General features: G+C 37.1%; 1 protein-coding gene across 3 annotated transcripts in view; it reads left to right on the plus strand.

Annotated features, from left to right (window-relative positions):
* DDX10 (DEAD-box helicase 10) overlaps positions 1-24,644 on the plus strand; it is a 349,421-nt gene extending 324,777 nt beyond the window's left edge. The window contains exons 17-18 of one of the 3 annotated variants that reach the window (XM_067562816.1): positions 5,856-5,989; positions 24,114-24,644. In XM_067562816.1, coding sequence (XP_067418917.1) covers positions 5,856-5,989; positions 24,114-24,303 — 324 coding nt within the window. In that variant the 3' untranslated portion in view covers positions 24,304-24,644. Of the gene's footprint in view, positions 1-4,133; positions 4,228-5,679; positions 5,821-5,855; positions 5,990-24,113 lie in introns of those variants that run through there. The other 2 variants (XM_067562818.1, XM_067562820.1) reach the window with 2 other exon arrangements.
* Positions 24,645-24,960: the final 316 nt, after the last annotated feature.

The raw sequence follows: 24,960 nt of genomic DNA on the forward strand, positions 1-24,960 counted from the left end.
CAGAGAGAGACTAACAGCCTCCTACTTTCTGTAGGTAAGGGAGTTCTCCATTAGCTCAAGTGTTAGAGGCCAGTGGTTTTAAAGATCCTGAGTAAATCTTGAAGATCTTGAGTTCACTTCTTGTGGGTAACTGTGTAATCTGTATGTTTGTGCTCATGGTTCATTACACCAGGATTTTCAGCTTACATTTTTGTCAGGTGATCTGTGTTTGAAGAAGTTTCTTTCTAAAATCAAGAATATTATAGCTGGTATGATAAGCCCTTTTACTTAACTAATCTTTACATGATATCCCATTTATATTTTGCTTCAAATCCTACCCCACTAGCAATCTTATTTTTTCTCATTTAATTAAGATGTACTCATTATTATAGTGTGAATGGATTTAAATTAGCTGTGTAATTGTTTTACACTGATCTTTCACAGAACAGTGTCCAGAATGTCTTTGTTATAATGTTGTGGTAAATGTCTAACTATTCGCATTTTAAAAATATTTTATTTAAAATAGATTATATTACACAATATTTAGCAGCAAAATCAAAAGTTAAAAGATGGATTTAGTTTATAGTCTAGTAAAGTCAGGGAGCCATCATAATCAAGGTGCATAAAGTAGACATCTTTTCCTTACAAACAGGACATTCATTCTCCCTCTGGTAAATTAAGTAATCTTTTTATTTGCTTGGCAGTCAGCTGTTGTTGCTTTCCTGTAACCTTTACCACTTCCTGCAATTCTCTCCTTTTTTAACTTCTTATGGGGGGGGACATAAACTTTTGCACTAGAATCTTTGAAACACTGAGCATTCGTGTTCAAGGGGATCCAGTGATGAAACAAACTCCAAGAGGAGATCATGTGAATCCAGAGTCTGATCATCTTTAGGAAATGCTGTGAAGCCTTCCTCTTTGAAAAGACCTTTCCACCATAAGAGTGCCACTCACATCATTGACATCCCCTTCTACCCAAAAAATCCCAACCAACCAAAAAAAAAAAAGGGAAATTAATTAAAAAAAAAAATTATTTAAAAAATAAAACTCTACTCCAAGCCAGAGGTTTTACCCAAAAAAGGGAGAAATACCAGAGACTCCATGAAGTCTACTAAGGACTTCACTTATTGCTATCAATTTTTTTATGTGGAAGATGCTCAGATATTAAAGTGATGGGTGGCAGTAGAAAGCCCTACAATAGAAGTTTCTTAAATTTATTTTTTTGTAATTTGCATATTCATTAATTAAGCATATTAAGGAGTTTGCATAAAATTAGGCATTTGCATCAGGTAGTCTACAATTTATATATTTGCATCAGGTAGTATTTACAATTTATATATATTTAATTTATAGTTTAATTATACAATATTATACAGTATTATACAATTTGCATCAGGTAGTATTTATATTTTATATATATTTAAATTATAGTTTAATATTAAAATCACAAGCATTCCTCATCAGTTACTACTAGAAGCCAAGTACATCATTCATGAATGCTAATGGTGACCGATTTCAAGAGATATTCAGTGTTTTAATATAGTCACATGAATATTTCATGAGAATAACTGTTAGCAGACTCAGACCAAGAACCCTTGAACAAAACACAGTACTTTTGTATTCAGTTTCCTTAGTCAAACAGAAAAACTGTACCATTATGCATTATATAAATGACTATAGACAGAATTGACAGTACTGAAATAATTTCCTTTCCAGGAATCAGTGAATGGCTTTACAGTGTTTGTACAAACAAATTGCAAGTCAAGATAATTTAATGTAATCAGATAAGAACTAAAGTTAACTCATAAAATATTTTCTACATGTACACAAATTTTCATGGTATGTTTTCTGCCCTTCCTTTTTATCTCACTTGGCTAAAAATGCTGTAGCCAGCATATAACAAGACAAAGGTTGCCTTTATTCAAACATTTGGCTTTGATCTTATTTGTCAGACATGGTGGTGAAGTGCCATTCAATGAACATCATTTCTTTAATAGATTTTCACACTCTGTGTATTTTCTGAAACAGGGCTATCAAACTCCTTATCTGGAAGCAAAGACTTGCCTGCTTGAGTTATCTATCTAGCTCCATCACATGTTTGTATTCCCCAGGGCACAGGCTTTTGTTTACAAAAATAATGTTGTTGCTAGCCCAAAGGGTTACAAAATACCTTCTTAAAGTGAGCTGATGTCCTTCTGTCTTAGCCTACCTCAACAGCTCTAGAAGACATGACCTATCCCATTCATCTCCGTGACACTTTGATTCTGAAGCCTAATGATGACATTTTAGGGGCCAGATTTTCAAATAATTTAGTTTTCAATCCTGCAACTAATTTACGCATATATGTACCACATTGCAATGCAAATTGAGTAACTACATTTGCAGATAGCCAAATCAGCAAAGGGTAGAAAGAGTATTAGTGACTAAAGGAGATTACTCACACGTTTAAACATGTGCTTAAATGCTTTATAGGATTGAACCTAAATTTATAGGCCCTGATTCACCAAAGGTGCATATGATGACTAAATTTACTTTGAGATCAGTCCCATTTAACTCAGTGTGACTACTCCTGTGCATAAGTGTTTGCAGAGCCAGGTGCATATTCTGTCTTTAAATCTTCGTGCAAATAATTCTCACTGACTTCAGTGGAAATTCTCTGTGGATTTGAGAGTAGCTTGCTTTTTTATGTAAATTAGGAGACCAGCCCATGGACCAGAGTTAAAAATGATGATTTTTTCCCTCTTGAAGAATTAGTTTAGTGACACAGATTCTATTAGGTCCTATTTCCCTCACTAGTCTAGACCTCTAACTTTCCCTTCCTTCTGGGTTAAAACTTTCTCATTTGTGCTAATGGAACCTTGAAAATTACCTTGTGCTTTTTATATTGGAGCTGGTCAAAATATCTCTCTCTTCTGAACTTAATCCGTTTTCTGATTAGTGAATAGCTTAGAAAGAACCACTCCGAATTTTGTGAATGTATCTTTTTATTTGTAAGTATTTGCTGAATACTTGTAAGCATTAGCTGAATTTGTTTTGAGACATATTTATTTTATGGGTTGCTTGACTTGTTTGCTTCAGCTGCTCAGTATTTATTACTCATCATAGTGGATTATATGAAAATTCAGTCAATTCAATTCAATTCAATGGTTTCTGCTTCCTGACTATATGACTGAAACTTATGAAGCAGGAGTGAAAAATAAGGAGCTTTTATTATTTCCTTGTGGAAGACTTATAATAATATCAGCATTTACAAATATTTAAATATATATATATATAACAGGTTATATACAATTAATACCAAATATTATTTCATGAATTCTGATTAAACAAATATAGTGTTTTTGTCAATTGCTTTTAGTTGTCATCCAGTTTAAATATTATCTTGAGTAGTTCTTTGCAAGTTTCAGTCTAGAAAATAAATATGTAATGACATAAAGCACAAACTTAGATCTACATGCGTACTATGCATGTGTCTCCCTCTCATATGTGTGTGTGTAAACAAATACCGATGGAATACATGATAGCAAGACATGATATAAAGGTTTTATTGAATAAATTTAGGATATCTACATTACTTGAATAAGTGAGATATACAGACCATCACAAATGAGTGCTAATAAAACCTTTTGATCAAACCATTCTGTGATATACTCATACATCTATATTTATTACAAAACCTTTTATTCTGTACCACAGCTGACCTCCTGTGTTATACAGGAGATCAGACTAGTGGATCACACTGGTCCTTCTGGCATTGGAATCTATGAACTAAAACTATTGTTTTCTTAGTTTATTTCAAGTATAATTTACTTAGTGAATATGAGACACAGCAGTTGTATCTAGAGAACAGGTAGAATATGAGAGCTTTAAAAAAAAAAAGATGTAAACGTGCTGTAATCTAGTTTAGAATAGAATCTAGTTTAGACATAGAAACTCATTATCAGAAAGGTAACCTCCACACTATTTTTCTGTTGTAGTACTAATGAGTTTAACTGAAAGACTCTAAAATATTGTTGCAACTGACGAGCTAAAGAACAGTAATTTTGTGAGATAACTAGTGTTTAACTCCCAAACCCCTCTTCCCCAATTTTTTATTTTTGTAATTTTGCAGTGAAGTTGCATCTGAGGTTCTTGGTAATCAACATTCTGTTCAGTTGATGGTTAGGTAGTTTGCACTGCTGCTGAGGGCTTGTCTACACTTGAAACATGACAGCGACACATTGGCAACACAGCAGCTGCGTCTCTGTAGTGCTTCAGTGTAAATACTACCTGCGTCGATGGGAGGGGTTCGTCCATCAGCGTAGGTAATTTTTTCGTCGACATAGCACTATCTACACTGGGAGTTAGGTCAGCTTAACTATGTCATTCACTCCCTGAGTGATGTAGCTGGGTCAATCTAACTTTTGGTGTTCACCAGGCCTGAGCCTGACATTGCTTTTAGTGGTTTATATACAGCACAGTCCAACCACACAGTTTCCCTTAACTGGTATTTTGAAATACTCCAGAACACAATGCATTAATGTTGAGCATGCTGCTTCTCTTAGGAAACTTGCTTTTTCCTTTCCTCTTGCTCACTCTCCATGACCTTTTCAATACACTGTGGGAGCTTCAGTGTGGGGAGCATTAAGGGGACTCCTGCAGTGGTGACTAATTCACATGCTGCTTCCTATTGCCTTCCTGTCTTTGTGCATCCAAAGATCTTCAAGAAAACTTTGCTGGGAAAAGCATAAAGGGATTTTTGCTCTGGTGATGTGTTCACATATCTAATGCAGTGATTGGAGATGGGTGAAAGGAGGAAAATAGAAGAAATAAAAGGATCCTTAAATGTTAAGCATGTATATTTTTTATTATAAATTATTGTAAAGTCAAGGCCATTTTAAAGAAGAATATTATTGTGGGAATTCTTCTCATACAAGTGCTATATAGGTATGTAAAAAAAAACATGGCAGTGTCTTTGATTGTAGTTTATCTGTATTTACCTTTCATGTTTTCTGTTCAGTACAAGAATGAATGAATCCAGGATTCATATTGCTTGACATCACCTAGAGGTCTCTACAAAGCTTTGTTTGGTTAGATATGTGTGCATGTACAGCCACATCTTCCCTTCAGTTTGCTTTCTCACCCTGTGTGTGTACGCAGATAGACTAGTAAAATTGACAATGGCAGTAAGCCTGAGTATATTCCTTCCATGGACCCAGCACCTCTAAGGAACCCTTCTCACACTGCCAAACTTTCCCAGGCTCTGCACAGGACTCTGAGAGATGTTGAGTCAGGGAAGGGGAGGATGTAGGCTTAAGGTGGGCAAGGTGAGTAGAGGGTAGGCTGAAGGAACATTTACCATCCATCATGGCCTATCAAAACTCCCTTGAAAAGTTTTAGAGCCTTAAATTGCATTCACTCTTTGGCATGTCATGGCTTATAACTGACTGAGTTTTAAATCAGTCTGTTTTTTAAAACACACGCTACAAAACCGATTAAGCTGTGCACATCCCCATGTCTTTTTACACTCTCTCAGAAATACATTCAGTAGCTTTAAAACTCTTGTCATGCATCTGCTCTCAGCTGGCTGTTTTTAAGTTGTTGCCAAAACCTTTTCTGGATTTGGTAGATTTAAACAGAATTACTTGAAAATGTAATATTTGAACAGAAATTCTCTGGTTTTATTTTTAAATATCTCCTTTGTTCATTGATCCTTACTAGCAGTGAGAAGACATCAGTGATGGGGAATGAAAAGAATCAGTTCTCCCTGAAGGCAAGGGCAATGGTTTTGATACATGAATTTGAAGATGGTGGCGTTTCCTTGGAGCACTTTTAGTACTGGGGGAGCAGAAAATCTGGAGTTGTCTGTTTGTCTATAACTCTTCTCTCTCTTTCAGGCTGAAGAGGAAGCTGAGGCCTTTCTGGATTATAGTGGAAGTGAAGAGGAATTTGACCCAAGCACCCTTCCAGATCCTGATAAATACAGAGGCTCTGACCAAGAGGCTAGTCTGGATATTGAAGACAACTATGGGTATGTTTTCTAACATGAAATACTGAAGCCATTATTTTCTATTTTCCCTTCTCTTCCCAGGAAAAAAGTGCAAAGATATTTGTGGGTATCTGTAAGATGCCTTAGCTCAGCTTTCATCAAAAGAAATATAGCTGGGTGCGATATATATTTCTTGTTTTGCCACAGGTCATTGCTCACATGCATGTGGAGATGTTTCTACTTTTAAGCTGCTTTGTTTAGATGTTTCAACAGGAACATATTTAAAAGGGTTTTTAAATGCTCCTAAGGCTTCCCCTTTTACCGTTTTTGGCTGAGAAGTTGCTGAACACAAATTAGCTCTTAGGAGTTTAGCTTTAGCATCCTCACTTATTTAGCCATGTTAGAGTTAGCATTATGAATCAATGTCAAAGAAAACATTAAAGTCATAGTAAAGTCATAAAGTGTATTGTGAATATATTTAATAAATTCATTTAAGATGAACAGAGAGATTCAGTGTTACTCAGAATCTTTAGCAGTACAAATGAAGTCGAATTTGAGTAGGAACACATGTGCTATGGAATTTATCATGGATTAAAAATATAGTAAATTTAAAATAGTTCCCTGAAGTATTTTTAAAATATCCTTTTTATATTGAGAGATAATGGTGCAGGATGGGAAGGAGGGAGAAGGGGGGACCCACCGTGTGTTATGTCAGCTTAGTGCATTTCTTCAGTACACATACTGTAGCATTGCCGAAAGATCCTGGGTGAAATCTTGGCCCCATTTAATTCATTGTGGGTTTTACCATTGATTTAAGTGGGGCCAGGATTTCACTCCCTGTGTTTCTTTGGTAAACAGAGGAGGCGCTTTGTTCTAGGCTCTGATACATTCTGAAATCATGACAGTGGCACTTGGCGCATTAGACTGGAAGATAGATGTTTGTTTTGATCCCTTTAACTCAACAGGAACTTGTAGTTATCAGTTTTATAAGTACTTTTTGCCCTTCAAGTCTGAATCAGCTAAAATTACCTAGGTTAGATTGTCACTAGTGCTAGTGTGGCTTCAAGGTAGGGAAAGAGGGGTGTAGTGTTAAGGCTGTGTTAGAGCTACCCAGATCTTGGCTCTGGATCCCTATAAACAGGCTAGTAGCATGACTTTCCCCCTTCCCCACCAACATATAGGCCCATAGAACTGGCCAGGCATAAGTCGGGGGAGGAAGAAAGCTTACACCTTTTTCTGAGCTACAGTAAATTAGCACTGAGTAGGAGGTGGCACATTGCTGGATCACGCCAGAGGGTAAAACCAGGAAGAAACTGTAGCCTTCTGAGAATTGGCAGAAAACATTAAAGGAGACCCACAAAAAATAACTAACCATTTAACAAACTTCCTCCAATATGTGCTAAACATCCCAAATAGCTTGGATTGGCCCATGTTGGAGATAGGGGAGTGATTTTATACTAATAATGATCTCTCCCTCCTCTTAACCTGATTGTTGGGGCACTTAGCATGTGTTGTAGGAGTTTTGTTAAGATGATTTGCAGTTTGCCTTTAATGTATTAGTAGAAACCCATACATCTGGCTATACTGGACGAATACATCTGCTACAGGTTTATTGCTTAGAGCTGAAGCAGGTAGTGTGATGAAACTCTTGTTCTTAAACTCCTCTTAAATATCTAGTTACCATAGGTATCACCTAATGACCACTGATGAATGGATGGTTGGTTGGTTATTGTTTTGTGTTTTGCAAACTTACTGTAGGAAAAAGGCAATAAGCAAAGAACACATTTCAACTTATTTTCATGTGTGGATTTCTTGGTTTAAGCAAGACTTAGAATAATTCTAAGTTAACAATTTTCTATTGTACGTCACTAGTTAAAATTTTGCTTTATCCTTTAGATGATAACGGCAGTGTCATGGTCTATTGTACAAGTATATTTTTAGAGCATTTTGACACGGTCAATTTAAAAATCACTCTTCATTCTGAAGCACTAAAATGACCATGGAAGAGATTAGAGAAATCATTTTCCTCTGTTGTTTTATATTCTTTACTTTGTGTACCTGACAGCACTTCACCCCCCCTTCCCCCCCCCCCCCCCATCCCTCCATGTAATCTGTTATGCAAATAGAGAAGCATATAAATAGTGTAAATCTAATGGGCCAGATCCTCAGCTGACATAAATCAACATAGTTCCATTGGCATCAACAGCTGAGGATCTGATCCACTGAATTCAACATGACTTCTTGTACTTAAAGTTAAGCACATGGCTGAATCTTTGCTGGATTGGGGCCTTGGTCATTTGCCCTTATGTGATTCTTTTTACACAACAAGATGGAAAAAGCAGTTTAAAACTGGGAAATAGATGGGGGTTACATGATAATTGAAACTTTTTCATTTTTTTTTTAAATTAGCTAAATTCAAGATGGCAGTGTTCCTTTCACCAATAGAATCATAGATGGTAAATTGGTCCTCCTGAGTATGGTTTATTCCTTTTTATTTTTCCATGTTGCAGTTTTTGTTCTCCCTAAATGGACAGATTTGATTTAAGTCAGTGAATGTTTCTTGAAATGTTTGGTGCCTGTGGCATGTCACAGGTACTACAAAGCAATGAATCATAATAAAAGTTGGGGTAAAGAAGCAACCCTTGGAGCTGATATGGAGAGAATAGAATCAATACATGTATTTTAACATTTGGATTCTCTGCACTATGCATTAAGGTGGACAGCTGACAACGAGCCATATATTAAGCTAATTTTATCACAAGCAATTATTTTTCATTCTCAAAATGTAATGTAAATATATTGCCTAAGCAATGACTTTAAAATAAGGGGTGAGGCAACGTAGGTTAGGCAATAGTGAGGTAATATCTTTTATCCAATATTGCTTCACCTTGGTTGTGTGTCTCATATCCTGGGGCCAACATGGCTACAACACTACTGCAAAGAACGTTAAAATAATGCAGCATGATAAAGAGCATTTTTTATGCTAGAAAAATATTTTTTTAATTGTTAACTAACTTCACTGTGTAAGCAGCTGCAGTTTAAATACATAAATAAATTGAAAATGTACCTTGGTTGAGTGCCAATTTATTCATAGATTGTTTTAAAGTAGTGAAAATTGTTTTCTTGCTGTTTATTATAACTTTGCATTGAGGCTTGCAAAACGTCAGTTATTTTGAAAAATGCTTTTAATCTGATTTTTGGAATTCAGTTATGCTTGAAAGTTGATTAGTCTGTAAAAGTCTTATTTTAAATTTTAAGTAAATTTGATTTGTACCCTGACATCACGTAACTTTTATGTTCCTTTCTTATATATGATAATACATAGCTAAAGTTCTTAACAAGTTAGTAAAAATATGATTAGTTCAAATTACATATTTGAAAGTGAAGTAGCAAGTCAAATTTAAATTCTTATATTTATTTAATTCCTGTATCCGTGTCCCTTCCAGAGGAATTTGTACAATATAAATTCACTTGTTACTCTCTGGCTTTCATATGCAAAAGGAAGTCATGAACTGAGAAAAGCTGCCAATTCCTAATATTCACATTTATTTTTGCCATGAAAAATCAACAGACCTTTAAAATTAAGGAGAGGGATAGCTTTATTTTTGTCACTGCAAAGTTGACTAGCTCAGTTTTGCTAACTTTAGTAAAAGGTTTTCTGTGTGAACTTGTCATGTTGTCAGTTTCGTGCCATGGGAATTGTGATCTGCTGGGCTGTTTTTTGCTGTCAGTTCTGGGGTTTAAACTTTCCGTGGCTAGCAGCAGGACATGCCTCAGAAATCTGCTGTTATGGGATTCCATCAGAGTCAGAATCTGGCATGCTTCAGGGCACAATATAAGACCCATTTGTTGGCCAGACTTTTCATTGATTTAATAATGATGCTAAAAGTACCTGCAAATGGGTTTAAAAATGTTTGTATCCGTTTTTTGCTTCTTTATGATTTTATGAATACGGCCAGATTTTTTTTCCTTTCACTGTAGAAATATCATGAAAGTCTTCTCATCTTTGTGTTTACTAAAAGCTTAGAGAAGTGGAGTGCAAGCTTTCTCAGCTGTCACTGCAAAGGCAGGAGTGCTGAGTCTTTACAAAATATAAATAAATAATGTAATAATAATTTTCCAAAGTTTTCCCCAGTCATTTGAGCTGAATAGATGTTAACAAAGACAAACCGACACTACAGGGTTAAATAATATAGCTAAAGGTGACCTTAGGGATACTTGGGAGGAAGAAGCAGCAGCATTTGAACCCTACTATGATGTGAGGGGGCAAGAGCGTCTGAAAAAAGTCTGATCCCCCCGCCCCAGCCCCATATCATGGACCTGGATGTGGGAGTGATCATGCTGTCAATGAAAGAGAAAGAGGGGAGTTGGAAAGGCTTGGGAGGGAAGACTTCTTCACACAACGCACAGTCAACCTGTGGAACTCGTTGGATGTTGTGAAGGCCAGAAGTATAGCAGAATTCAAAAGAGAATTAGATGAGTTCACGGAGGATAGGTCCATCAATGGCTATTGGCCAAGATGGTTCAGGGACCGAACACCATGATCTGGATGGCTCTAAACCTTTGACTGCCAGAAGCTGGAACTGGATGATAGGGGATGAATCACTCAATAATTGTGCTGTTCTGTTAATTCCTTCTGAAGCACCTGGCACTGGCCACTGTCGGAAGACTGGATACTGGGTTAGATGGACCATTGGTCTGACCCAGTGTGCCTGTTCTTGTGTTCCTATGATAGAGTTCAATTCTGCTATGTTTAAGTTTTAGCTGGTTGTGAGGCATCCAGAAAGAGAAATCAAGATTAAGGATTAGCCTGAGGGAGACAGATCAGAAGTGAACAGGTAGAATTAAGAGTCAGTGATGGGAGTTGAAGCCAGGTGATGGAAAAATCACCCACTGTGTGCGTAAAAGAGAGAAATGAGCCATTGATGGAGCCCTGTGGTATTCCATAAAGAGTAGGAGGGGAGAAGAGGATGGGGACCACCCACTAAGGAGATGCTGAGAGGTAGAAATAGAACCTGAGGAAGATAGAGCCATAAAATCCAAGGAAGAATAAGATTTCAAGGAGTGTATGGATGGACAGTATCAAAGCAACTAACCCGTCAGGGGTGGCATTGGAGGGAGTTGGTTCTGAAAATGTCATTAAGAGGAATTGGTGAGGGCAGTTTCAATGAAGTGGAGAAGGCAGAAGCTGGATGGAGGGGGCAAGTCAAGAGTGGAATTTGAATAGAGGGACTTGGGGAAGCAACTGTTGTTGAACTATACAATAAGTCGAGGCTGGAGGGACATATGGGTGGTAGCTGAAGAGGCTGGTTGGGTGATGGATTTTGAGGGTGTGGAGAGATGCTTGCCTTGTGAGGAGAAGTAACCTGTGGGAGAAGGGGTAAAGGGAGTCATGGGGATTGGGGAAGGGAGGGTTCACTGGGTTAAGATAAAGTGATTAGCGAAAGAGAGCAATGAAGAAACCTTGGTGTCAGTAACAGAGGGGAAGGGCAAAGGAGGAAGGTCCATTATGGCAACAACAATGCTCAGTACATCATCTGGGAAAGTTAATTTAATTACATGGTGAGTCACTTCTGGTGCTTTGAAACATTTATCTAATGATTTTATATAAAATCATATATAACCAGGCAGTTGCTCATGGCAAGAACCTGACTTTGAAATTAGAAAATGTGACTGTATTTTGCCGTTATACTTTTGAAATTTTGAGACTTAAGCCCGAAGTGCTGGAATAAAATAGAAATATATTAGGCTAAAGCAACTCCTGCTTGCTTTAAAGGAAAACTATGCAGCTAAAAGGGCTAATATTCGAAGCAACCATTTGAAACGTAAGGCTTCATCCCACAATACCTTCAAAGATAGATAATTTATCCATGGTTTTGAAAATTCAAAAAAGTTATTAATCTTTCCTTTTCCCCTCAACATTTTCTTCACCGAGGGGAGTTGTACAACACGCTACTTAAATTTGCTTTTGAATAAAATATCCTTCTAACTATCTAACTGCACCTCTACCAGATGAGTAATTAATGACTTTAAGCATGTAATATACCATTCATTTCTGTATATCTAACAACATTCATCATATTTGGTTTAAGGCTATTTTAATATGAATTATTAATGAAGTGTAAAATTTGCAGTGTGTTGAATAGGGCTGAAAAGAAGCAGCTGGATATCCTAAATATTCATTGCACAGTCAAATTGAATTTCTAATATTTCTAATCCCTCAACCTTTTTAAATAAAAATGTGAGCTAGAGCAAAGTTGTGATTGGACTTATCATTACATTCTGTTAATCTTTAATATGTAGGACTGGTCATCTTTATGTTAGCTTACGTAGGTCAAAATGGAATAGATCTTGGAATTGGGAGAAGGGGAAATGGAATGAATAAATTATACTTGCTGTAAAATCGTTAGCCATGCTCAAATAGGCCTCAATTTAGTGCTGCTTTTATGTATAGCTCTGTTTGCTGTGTCAGTGACAAGCGAAGTTGCTATTTCTTCCTCCTCCTTTAACACATTAAATCAGGATACTGATGATTCTATTGACCCACTAGGTTTTGTACTGTTCTTGATTATTCTACAATATCTTTTCTTATGATCTGACTTGTCTTCAAGCCATGCTGTTCTGTCTAAAACATGTTGCTCAAGCAACATCCTGTGACATTATGAAGGAAAGAACTTATGGCTATGGTCAGAAAAGCTCTTTAAAAATCATTTTGAGGTATGTGGGGCAGAGCACAAGAATCCTGATGTGCTGCTTTACACAGTCATGCATGGCCTTTTTGCAGTCTAGGGAGTACAGGAATGCTTGCTGCCTACTCTTGTGTCTCTTTCCTCATCAGTAAAAGTGGTAAATACAACTTCCCTACCTCTTGGGCAAATGACATAATATTTATTTTATTGGGTTGAGATGGTCCTCTTGTTTGTATTGTGTACATTTGTGATTTTTTTTTTTTCTTGCTTTGCTAATGGTGCTAAACCACCATGAGGGAGAAAAATCTGAAATATTTGCAAATAATTGCAAATGTGGAGGTTTTCCCCTTCACTCTTATTTGAGATGAGTCAAAAATGTTCAGATGTTTTGACATCTTTTTTGTAATTATAAATACAAAAATTAAATTTTAAATCTGTGTACATATCTATGTAATGTAATGTACATTTGTCAGCTTTATATATAATTTTTTTTCAGTCTTCATATTGGGATACATTTCAATATCAGGCCCAATAGTTGTTCTCATAAACTCTTATCATGACACAATTCATTTTCGAATATTAATTTTTTGTTGTAACAGCTGAATGATTCGTTATAGAATACAATTTTGTGAGCTGACTTTAAAAAAAAACAATAGTATCAGAAAGGGTCTGTTCCTATTGCCTACAGAAATTTATATATGGAGAGAGACTGCATAAATTTATATTGGTTCAGAGAGACTTAATTTAAATAATATTTAAATATAAGTTTTAAATAATGTACAATAACTAAAAGTCATTGTAAGTAAAGGATGAACCAAGAGCGTCTTTAAAAACATCCTTTCATGCTATGCAGTGAATACATGTTGATTATTAGCAGCAATCATAGCATTTAATTTTTAGAACAAAATTGAATATTTTTCTAAAAGATATAATCTAGTTCAAACAGGAATTATTTTGGAGCAATCCTATGGCCTGTGTTATGCAGGTAGTCAGACTAGAAGATCACAGTGCTGCATTGGACATAGGCCTGGTCTACACTGCCGGCAAAATTCAGCGACTGTTGACGGGAGTTTTGCAAGCTACACAGAGTAGCTTGTATACTCCCGTCAACTTTGTAACTTCCCTTTAGCGTGCCGTCTCCACTATGCTATGCTGATGGGAAATACTTTCCCATCAACACAGTGCTACACTTTTTGGGGAGATGATTTTATTAGATCAACTTCCGGATCGATTGAGCATGTCTTTACTGCTGCTCAGTCGATCTAGAAAAATTGATCTGACGGTGGTGAAATTTGCCGCCGTCAGTGTCTACATAGCCGAGTCTCTGTGTACAGTGTGTATATAGCCCAGTCAGAGATGCATTTCCCAGTTGGCGCAGCGCAGTGGAGATGGCGCGCTAAAGGGAAGTTACGAAGTCGACAGGAGTTACGCAAGCTATTCTGAGTAGCTTGCAGAACTCCCGTTGATTGCCGCTGAATTTTGCTGACAGTGTAGACCTGCCCTCAGACTAAAAATATACACCAATAGCTTGTTTAAAACATCTGTTACAGGTTTCTTGGGAATGCAATATTCTGCAGTTGATCTGTACTGTAACAGAGATCAAATGTGTGGGGAATGAGGTGGGGGGAAGAAGTGTCATATGAGGAAAAGAGGAAAGTGCAAGGTCAGGAACCAGGACAGAAAAGCAGGATGAAGAAGAGTGTACTCTGGACTGGGTAGAGAGGCAGGCTTTGGATGAGGTAGTATGGGAATTGAGTCTGAAAAGAAAAGTGGAGAGGTTAGACTTGGAGACAAGTTTAGAAGAGGAGTTAGGCCTGAGAAGTAGAGCTGGGTGGGAAACAGTTTTCCCATCCCATGAAAATTTTTGAGATTTCAAAAGAATTGCCCTTCCACATAACAAAACAGGGAGCCTTTGACATTTTTCCCAAAGAGAGAGAGGCACTCATCCCAAAATAGCCAATAGTCTGGTGGGCACTCAGTTGGGATGCTGGAGACCTAGATTTGTGTCTCTTCTGTGTTACACTGATTTGTAAGGTCTGGGAAATGTGCCTTGTAGTGAGAAACTAATTATCAGTGCATTAAATCTATCCAAGAGAAGGTTAATAAGTGACTTAATTATGATTTAGAAATTGGGGAGGTGATTTCTATTAGTAGAAAGCTATGTAATTTAGTAAAGGTACAAAAAGATCCAGTGGTTAGAATCTGAAGCAAGACAAATTAAGACTAGAAATAAGGTGTGAGTTTGTTTTGTTTTGTTTAACAGTGAAGGTAATTAATCATTGGAACAATCTCTAGCTGGGGATATGGTAGATTCTTTCCATTAGATTAAACCAAGTTTGAATTTCTAAAAGATAGGATCTTGCTTAACCCAAAGATATGGCTTGATGAAGGAATATTTTAGTGGAATTCTATATCCTTTGTTCTCAAGAAGGTCAGACTAGATGATCATAATGATCATTCTGGCCTTAACCCTGTGAAACTGTGAAAGCGTACGTAAAAAGAGAGAGCCACACAATATCGGAATCAGCTTTATGTGAAAGGAGAACATACGGTTTTATAGTAAGATTAAAATATTAACTGACTTGGTGTCTCAAAGGAAGATACAAGGTGCATTTGAGACAGATGGTACAGCACAGTTGAAAAATAATTCCCAACTGTGGAGAGTCACGTAGACAAAATGGAGATGAGACCAAGATTTGAAGGATGGTGTCAGACTGAGCGGTTAGGGAGTAAATGTGTTTGAATGTCAGAGGTAGGATGGATCTATTTCATGGAAAATTTTGAAACACAATGTGCAGTAAAGTTATTGACATTTGTAGTTCATGCTGGGTAGGAAAACAGCCAATACTCAAGAAAGGGATAATATAATTCACAGTGATGAATGGAAACATGGACAGTATGTAGTATCCTATCAATCTTCATTTTAAATACTTATTTCAAGTTTTATTTTCATAGGCCTTTGAAAATAATGGTGCTAACACTGTAAGTCTTAAAATTCATTGTATGGTATCGTCTTTCGGAGGAATTCAACACTCTCTACAAACATGAATGAATTAATATTTTCAACACTCATGAGGAAACTGGAATGGAGGTTGTGACTTACCCAGTATGATACCAAAGGAAAACTTTCGGGAGTAAAACCCAGGTGTTCCAATTCCCATTTCAGTACTCTCATGGCTACTAAACGCTGCCTTCATGTAGGGCCATTAGTGGATAACATTGTAAAACATTTTAATAATGCATAAAGTGAGGGAAAACCTACTAATGCAAGAAAAGAAGAATTAAAGGTAGAATGAGTAAGTTGTTCATGCAAAGAATGCAAGCCTCTGGAGAATTTGGAGATTAATTTTTTTAAATTAAAGCAAGTACTTGGGGGCTATAACCACCCTACCCAGGCTATTTGAAGGAACTACTAAATACAAATACAAAAGGAAAAACACAAAAAGGCTGGGTCCTTAAGAAACATAGAGTGAATTTAATTGCACATAAAGTACTTAATAAACCAAATGAACAGCAGCACACATGGCAGCAAGCAGAACAAGTAGCCTAAGAAGTATGAAAGTGAGTTGGTTCAGGTATTAAGAAAGTAGAGATTGTGGGCACAGTCAAAATAGACGTTAGAGCACAATCGGCTGCTCTGGGCTATTTCCACCACCAAATCCACTGTAATACTTCCAGTATAACAGAGAGAAATGTTTAACAGCTTGTTTTATTCTGTGTTCTCCATTTTATTTTTTTCTCGTTCCAGACTATAGTAATTCTACTCTAAGACAGACTTATCCTGTCTTTTGGTTTCAGTGCCATTTCACTTGTAATGAAATACAAGTAGATTAATCTTCTCTTTTTCCTCAATTATTTTTATAAATCTAGTTTTAGAACAGTTTTGATTTACATCAGTGTGATGGCCAGTAAAGAGAATAACACAACACAATATATTTTCATTACCACTGCTACGTGCTGTAGCTTTCTGACAAGAAGTTAGAAGGAAGCTGCACTGGGCTTTATAGAAGGGACTGCAGTAATTAATCTTCATTAGGATTGTTGCCATGCCCTTGTAAATTAAAATTTATTATGTGAAAGAAAGTTTGTGGCACAACATGTTTGATTAGCAAAATGCCAATACTTAAGGGATAAATTATTCTTAAACATTCTTAATCATTTTTATGTGCAGATTCATTCATTAGTAACATAAAGTTTCTTTGGGAAAGTTGACCTGCCAAGCATGCTGGAATTACATAGTATAATCTTACAGTCCAGCAACTTGTCAGCTGCATTATATTTACATGGGCAGTATTTCAGTTTAACATTGGTAAACACAGCCTGTAAGAAATATTATAGCAAATGTAAATACATACAATAGTTTTCTATCTGAGGATCTCAAAGCATCACATAAACCATATTATTTAAGTAATGACAATGTGCTTGAAGCTGCATTATGGCCCTTTATTTCAAATAGTCCCTCCGCAAAGAATACAGTTGACAAGACGTACTTAGAAGCCTGAAGGAGTTAATTGCTAGCAATTAAAAAATATCAACTAATTTCTTCTGGATATTACTCTGTAACATGTGATGTAAGTAGTAATTTCCCCATTTTATAGGTGGTTGAACTGAGATGCAGACAATTACTTGCACAAGTTTGCACAGTGAATTACCATCAGTATCAGAATTAGAAACCCCATTGTCTTGGATCCCAGGCTCCTGTGCTAACAGTCATTTCAAAGATGTGTGATTGTGCATGTGCAGCAAAAGTGATACATAAAATGAAAGCACCTGTTTTGTTGTGTTTAGATTAACATGGGTATAAATGGAAGCCCACAGGAATTATTATGTACGTCATTGAAATCTGCTGTTAGTACCTTGCTGCTCATGCAAATATAGCCAATCACAGTAAATCAGGCCATCAGGCTGCATGAAGCTGTGTGAGTAATTCAGACTACTGTAGGCAGTGAAGAGCTAACTGCACCAGATAGCACAAAGGAAAGATTTCAATGTAGCTGCACATGTCACCTTCCAAATGTTATAAATGGAAAGGAAGAGGGATATTAATCTGGGTGTCGTTCTGTATGAATCGTGCCATTTACTGACTATATCATCTTACTTTGTTTCATGATATTTGATATTCCTGAAGACTTTGGTTTCAATGAAAAAGTGTGTGTGGTGAGGGAGGGTGCATGGATATGTTTGTAGGGGAGGAATAGTGAGTTAGCTGAACATGGCCTTATATAAAAGTCTTCTCTGAGAGATAAGTGGAGGCCCAGGTTGGGTCTTATTTTATTGAAACCGGTTTTTCTGTTGTTAGTATGTCTTGGTGTCTGTCCTCTTCAGGCCATCCAAAACAGCTGCAAAAATCATCTTCCTAGCCTAGCAATCTGACATCGTCCCCTTTGAATCTCTCCACTGATTCTCCTCTCTCTACCACAACAAATTTAAATTTCTTGTCCTCACCATTCAAAGACCCATGTGACTCTACCTCCCCCCCAAACATATCTTCCCTTGTCTAACATTTTGCCCCTGCTCTCTCTGCTCTACTGTCTTGAGGTTCTTTTATCCATTTATCTCAGAACCTCTCTATGCGTCTTCATGACCCCATCTCCAGTTGTTTCCCGTGTTCGATTCCCTCCTTATCCACCTTCCTTTCACTATACCTACTTTCTACCATGACATGAATTTATATGTAAACATACTTGCTGCTGAGATGCATGTACTTTTTTTTTTTTTTTTTTTTTGCAACATGCCCCATTAACCAAGCAATATGCTTGTTTATTAACAATAAGGAACAGTTTGACTGAAGCATAACCTTCCCACAAAGCTTTTGATTAAAACCCTTGTTTGGATATTTGGATTTTCAGAAACTGGAAAATGTACAGTTCCATTTAAAATGTGTTATACAGTTAAGCTTTTTCGGTAACAAGATCAAGGCCTCTCCTTTTCCAGTTTGAGGCTTTTTTTTTTTTTTTTTTTTATTATTTATTATAAGCCAGCTGCTTTCTTACATTGTTTTAATTACTTGAACTAGCCTCCTAGATGCAGTATCAGTCAATTATGAATGCAACCCAGGTTTCAAAGCCTATTCAAGTACTGAAAATAATTGGCTACTTTGCAAAGCAGCTAAGATTGTTTTTATTTAATTAGGCTTTTCGTCTTACTCTTTTTTAAATGAACCCCCATAAACTGTGCTAAGGATACAATAGGCTCCCTGGAAAATCTTTGTGATTGACATTAGAATAAGTACATATACTGTCAACCTATGTTGTTTAGGATTTATATAGTACCCGAAGTGTATTAAGTACTATATGGAGAACTAGGACAAGAATTTTGCCCCCCCAAAATATCTATAACAAACATCTTAAAGAGACACCTACAAGGCTGACAGACCCAAAATCACAACACAGCTACACATCAGGTTTTTTAAAAGTCAGAATTTTGGAAAAAAAAATCTTTCTAATACAAGAGCTGCAATATTGTTTAACTGCCTTCATTCTCTGCTGGGCAGACAAAATAAACCTAAGGTTCTTGGTATGGTTGGGATATGAATACATGTGTTTGTGTCTTGTGTTTCTTCCCTCTCTGTCTCCTTTCTTCATTTTAATGAGTAGGCAGAGGTTGACATCTGCGATGTCTATTCTCATCCTTTTTACAAGAACAGAACAGGTAGGCAGACATATGGATCACACACCTGCAATCTCAACACAGGGAAGGCAAGACAGGCAGCAAGATAGATACTTTGTCATTCTCTTTATCCTAAGTTAGAAAAAAGAAGAACATCTTGTAATGCTGATCTTTTTCCAGAGGGACCTGTGTTCTGGTGGTGGTTGGCTGTGCCACTGTAGTCATATTTTGAGCTGCATGTTAATTAGAAACGGTTTCTGGAAAGTTTATAATGTAGGCATTTTAATGTGCCTGCAATTTGTTGCACTTTCCAAAAAATAAGATGCCCGGTTAAGATTGGGCTGAAAATTTGAGTCCAAATTTTGTTACAGCCATTTCAGGTGTGTTTGATTTGGAAGTTCCTTGTCTGAAAAGTCTAAAATACAACTGAGCCTCATATTTGTGTGCAATGTTGGCACATGTGTGCACTGATTATTGGGAGTTACTGGAGTAAGCATTGTTTCTAATGAAGCAACTCTTGGAATTGCTGTGTTATTGGGAAACACTTAATTCCCTAAATAACCTTCAAAGTAGTATTCTTGATCTACTGTACATTGTGTGTGTCAAACCGCATTTCGACTGAATAATGGCAAAACTGCCAACTAACTGCACACAAAAATGTTTGACTTATTCATCTTCCCACATTGTTAACAATAATTACTAGTAGTCTTCTTTCTGCAGTGATCATTATGTAATGTTCCAAGTTATCACAGGCAGGGCTGGTAGCATCGCCTGATAAGGCTGCATGACGTTTCCCATTATAAGACCCCATTCTCAGTTGCTTATAACTTTGCCAACTGTTAGCCATTTGGATTTAAATCTTCCATGCTGGGTGTGTTTTTCAGGCTGAAGTGTATTAAAAAATATCAGCCAAAACAGTTCAGGCGTTTCTGAGAACAAGGATAGGGGAAAATACATTGTGGGGGGGTTTCCATGCAATGAGGAGGAGAAAACAGACTGATTCAAATGCAGCAGGGACAAGAGCTGGATCTAAGTGGTCGGGGGAGTAGATTGGGACAAGCAGCCTTGGGTGGACAAATAAAAAGACTAGATGGGGAGGAAGGGGGGAGGGGAGAGGAACAGGACTGGGAGTTGGGGTAGAGGGGACTGGCTGGGCAAGGAGATTGGGACTCAGCTGAGGCAATAAGCTGGAACTGGCTGGAAAAAGTAGTATGTGATCATGAAATTAAAGACCGTGTCATAATGCATATGTACAAGGAGGCTGAATTAAGGTTGCATATGCAATCTTAATTCTGGTATTTCCTAACTTTTGATTGCTTAATTTTGTAGTCTTAATGTTTCTTTAACATAGTGTTTTTTTGTTTCTTTGTTTCTTACGTGTAACTTTGAGTTTGTCCACATGGAATCTTAGTGTGTGGTGAGCCAGTGTGTGAATGTACAGTACTCTAGCATGCCACACACTTACTGGCCATGTGGACCGTGCTACCATGCACTGAATGTTTCATAGTATGCTTTGATGCACTGCTGTTTCAAGTAACCATACATCCAAGTGCACTGTGGAACTTTTAGTGCACAGTAACAGTGTCCAAGTGGGCAGCAGGCTAGAGCACTGTAGTTTTACATCTGGGTTTGCCAGGCATTAACCAACTTTGTAGACAAGCTCTCATAGAATCATAGAGTTGGAAGGGACCTCAGGAGGTCATCTAGTCCAACCCCCTGCTCAGAGCTGGATTAACCAGGACTAACCTCAGCTAAATAATCCCAATCAGGGTTTTGTCAAGCCGCAGCTTAAAAACCTCCAAAGATGGCATATAAGGCACACGTGTGATGGGCGCTTTAAAGAGCATAGAAAAGACATGGTCCTGCCCCCACAAGCTTTTATCTAAATTTAGACAAGATAGAAGTGTGAAGAAAAACAACAAGAGGGACAGGAGGAAGGAAGGACCAGAGTTACAGTGGTATAGTGACCCAGGTTATGTGCCACTCTGGGTGGGCTCAGTAAGTGCTTAAGACTTTCCCTCTTAATATGGCTCATAATAGTTTATAAACTCTAGTGAAAATGTTTATTCATTTGGTTTTGTTGGGAAGAGGTGTACAGCACTAATCTTATGGGAGCAAGGCAGGCAGGAGAGGATCTGAGGATGGGAGACTTTGGAGAGAGCGGGGAGATGAGGATAGAAGGAAGTCCACTGAAGAGTGATGGGCTGCAGATAAATAAAAGGAAGAGTAAAGAAAGGTGTATGTTGGTTGAGCTCTACCCTCCTCTGAATGCAGCAGTCAACATTGTATATGCTCCAGATCTATACCTTTCCTGGGGTTTGGCTCAGATAACATCAGCGAGCATAAAACTCTTCTGCCTAAGCTTTCTCCTCAAGCTTGTCTGTTCCTTCAGTTTCCCTGTGGGACTTCTGCTGTCCCACAGCTTAGTTCTTTATGCCTCAGGGACTCTAACTCCTGGTTGGAGCTAACAAGATCCACTTGCCAGCATGAATCTTAGATTGTAAACCCTTTGGGGAGTGGATCATGTCTACCTTAGTTTATATAGCTTTATGTGGCCCTAATACAATAGAAACTGGGTTTTTTTTTTTAAAACCTTCACTGAAGTTGCTGTTGTCACTGGTGGTGGAGAGACTACCCATGTGTTTGGGTGTCAAGTAGCTGGGTCCTGGAGTCCCTGACACTGACTCCCTGCTTGGCTAAGGAGATGGGAAGGAAGGATGGATAGCCAAGACCTACTCATCTCCCATTGCCCTGGCTTCTGCAAGTTGATCCAGGGCTCTTCCAGAAGGAACTGAGATTTCCAAAGGTTGGGGAAGGAGGGTGAGCATCTAAACTTAGTAATGAATTATGCAGAGCACGAAGTAGTTTTTTAAACACACAGTTCTAAGAAGACCATTTGAAGTCAATGTGGATACATAAAAAGTAGAAAAATTAAGTAACTCCTGGGTTTTGCGGCTTTAAATCTTGCTGGAAAGGCTTTGAACATGTTTATTACTCTCCTTTCTGAACTTGTCTTTAATATTTGGAATTTATGTCATACATTAGTAGCAGCAGAGGAAAGAAATCTCAGTTAACGCCAGCACTCTGATCTTAATACTTCTCAATGTGACTGGGCATCACACGGGGCTCTGCATGGGATAATTATATACTTTGTGAGCTTCAGTCTGAATGCTCAGCAGTGTGTGTGTGTGTGTGGGGGGGGGGGGTGCAGGTAAGATGTCATTGTTACCTTGAGTTTCCGGGTGTGGTTCTTGCTTTGTCACCACAGAGTTTGAATTTAATATTTTTGGGTATTTTAACTGAGATGGTCAAAAAATGCCAATTGTTTTTCACAGGAAATGTTGATTTTTTTTTTTTAATTTGGAAAATTTCCCATGAAACGTATCTTATAAAAAACTGAAATAAAAAACTATTTTCAGTTTTAAAAAAATAATGTATTAGCTTTCAAAAACCAAACATTGTAACAGAAAATGGTTTTCCAAGGCAGATTATTTTCAGGTTTTGGTATTTCATTGAAAAACTGGAACATTTCTACCAAAGTGAAAATGTTTGATGAAAATAATGTTTCTCAAAAAAAGTTTCAATAACATTTCAACCAGCTCTAATTTTAACACTAATTTAAAAACAAATCCAGTTACATGTATGCATGTTGACAGGATAGATAGCAGATGTTTTAAAGCAGTAGTGCCATCTGTATTTACAAGCATTTGAAATGGAGTGTGTCATATTGACTTGATAGAGCCTGATAGCTTCCCTGAGACTATTTTAGCTTCGTGCATTTCTTCTAGGTGCATCATGTAGAAACCCCATGTACTGACTTTTATTAGATCAGAGGATTAGTTAAAAAAATACCTTTTATCATGCCCAACGGTTCCTAATAGACGCTGTGTTTTGTCAAGAGGATTTGGGAAAGCATGAAACACAAAAACAATGTTTGAATTTCTTGTCTTGAGATGAAATGTAGTTACATTTTGGAGGTATTTAATATAATGATGTGCATGCAAATCTCTGAAGTAGATTGTGGTTGTTTGAAACCATGGATGGTCCAGGGAAGGAAAACTATGGGAGCTGAACAAAGCCATTTTATTTTCAAGTTCATCTTCTCCATATTTTCTATGGTTCATTTTTTCTTCATTATTTCCAACCCTAATATTAAATGTGTTTGCTGCCTACATTCTCTGGAGACAGTGATGGACTCTATTCCTGATTGCTCTGGCTATGCAATATAAATAATTCTCAGTTGTTTTAAAGAACACCATTTCTGAGCCCCATTATTAGTATAAACTCCTGCCCAGGAAATGCCATTATAACTCACATTTAAGCTGGCTGATCCTGTTGCTGGATATCTCTGTTCCTCTCATGGCAAAGGCCTATGTAATAATGTCCGAGGCTTTATTTCTAGGGAAAAAGTTTTTAAAACATCAAATAGATCTCAAATGAGATGAGCCTAAATCAAACACTGTATCCACAGCTTTGAATATTGAGAAAGTTTGGATTCTACTGTGGATGACAGTTCTAACATTGTGACTGCTGTCTAGGTCAACTGACATATGACTAAATCAGCTTTGCCAAGTTTTCTATCACTACAGAATGCAACAAGTATTGTATAAAGCCAATATTGATTTCTTGATATATTTTAATCAATTTTCTTCAAAATGCACAACAAAACATTCACTTCCATCTGAAAGAAATTCTAATTTAGATATTCAGAGTTCATTTAATTCCATTGCTAATCCCCTTCTGAATGGTAATTTTATGTTTGCTTCTTATCTGGCCATAAATTTGCCTTGTTTAAAATGAATTGTTTGGTTGCATAATGATATTGATTACCACAGTTGTTAAAAAGAGTAATTGATTTTTTTCTGCAGTGAGCTTGAGGAGAAGAACGGAACAAGGAAAAGAAGCTACAGCAACAGGAAAGCAGCAGCAGAAGAAATGTCACTGAAAAGGAAAAAGGCTAAACTTAGCTACGAGGACTCTTTTGTGCCATTAGATACAGGGCTTTCTCTGGCAGAGGATGAAGAGCTGGTACTACATCTGCTCAACAGCCAAAGATAATTATTTTCCCCCAGTTTTTTTTCTAGGTCATCTTTGTTCTTATGTCAAAAGTCTGCACAAAATCAATCTGGCCTCAGGGCAGATGGGTATCTGTGGACATTGATAAATGAGTTTAATGCACAATGGACTTGCCTCAGATCAGCTAATAGATTATATACAAGGTTCTTCTTATCTGTGTTTTATATTTGGGGTGGTTGTTTTGGGATTATAAAGATTTCTAAGACAATTTTCCAATCTAAATCCCCTGATGACATTTTATTAGTAGTACATTTATAGTGGGGAAAAAACCTCCAGATTTGAAGTATTTGTTGTATTTTTTTTTTTTGGGGGGGGGGGGGGGGGGGGGAAGAAGGAGGGGAATTAATATTGGTTCAAATACAAAAGTTTAGTGTGCTCCAGTCTGAATCTTTCTTGATTTTGGTGGCAGGTTTATTATCTCAAAATATGAAGAAAGTGGACTAAAACCATTAAAGAATAAATATTTTCCCAAGCTCAAATGATGAACAGTAAATATTACTTTATTTCATAAGTGCAAATTGGGTTTTGCTGTGTATAATACTCATTTATTTAAAATCTCTGACGGGTTGGAATAAATTATATTTATATTTCTTTGGCTTCCCCATAAAAGCAGTTAAACCTCTTCAGCCAGTTAGCATT

Source organism: Emydura macquarii, unplaced genomic scaffold, assembly GCF_026122565.2.
Source record: "Emydura macquarii macquarii isolate MOO-44397 ecotype Brisbane River unplaced genomic scaffold, CSIRO-AGI_Emac_v2 contig_2473, whole genome shotgun sequence".
Lineage (NCBI taxonomy): Eukaryota > Metazoa > Chordata > Testudines > Chelidae > Emydura > Emydura macquarii.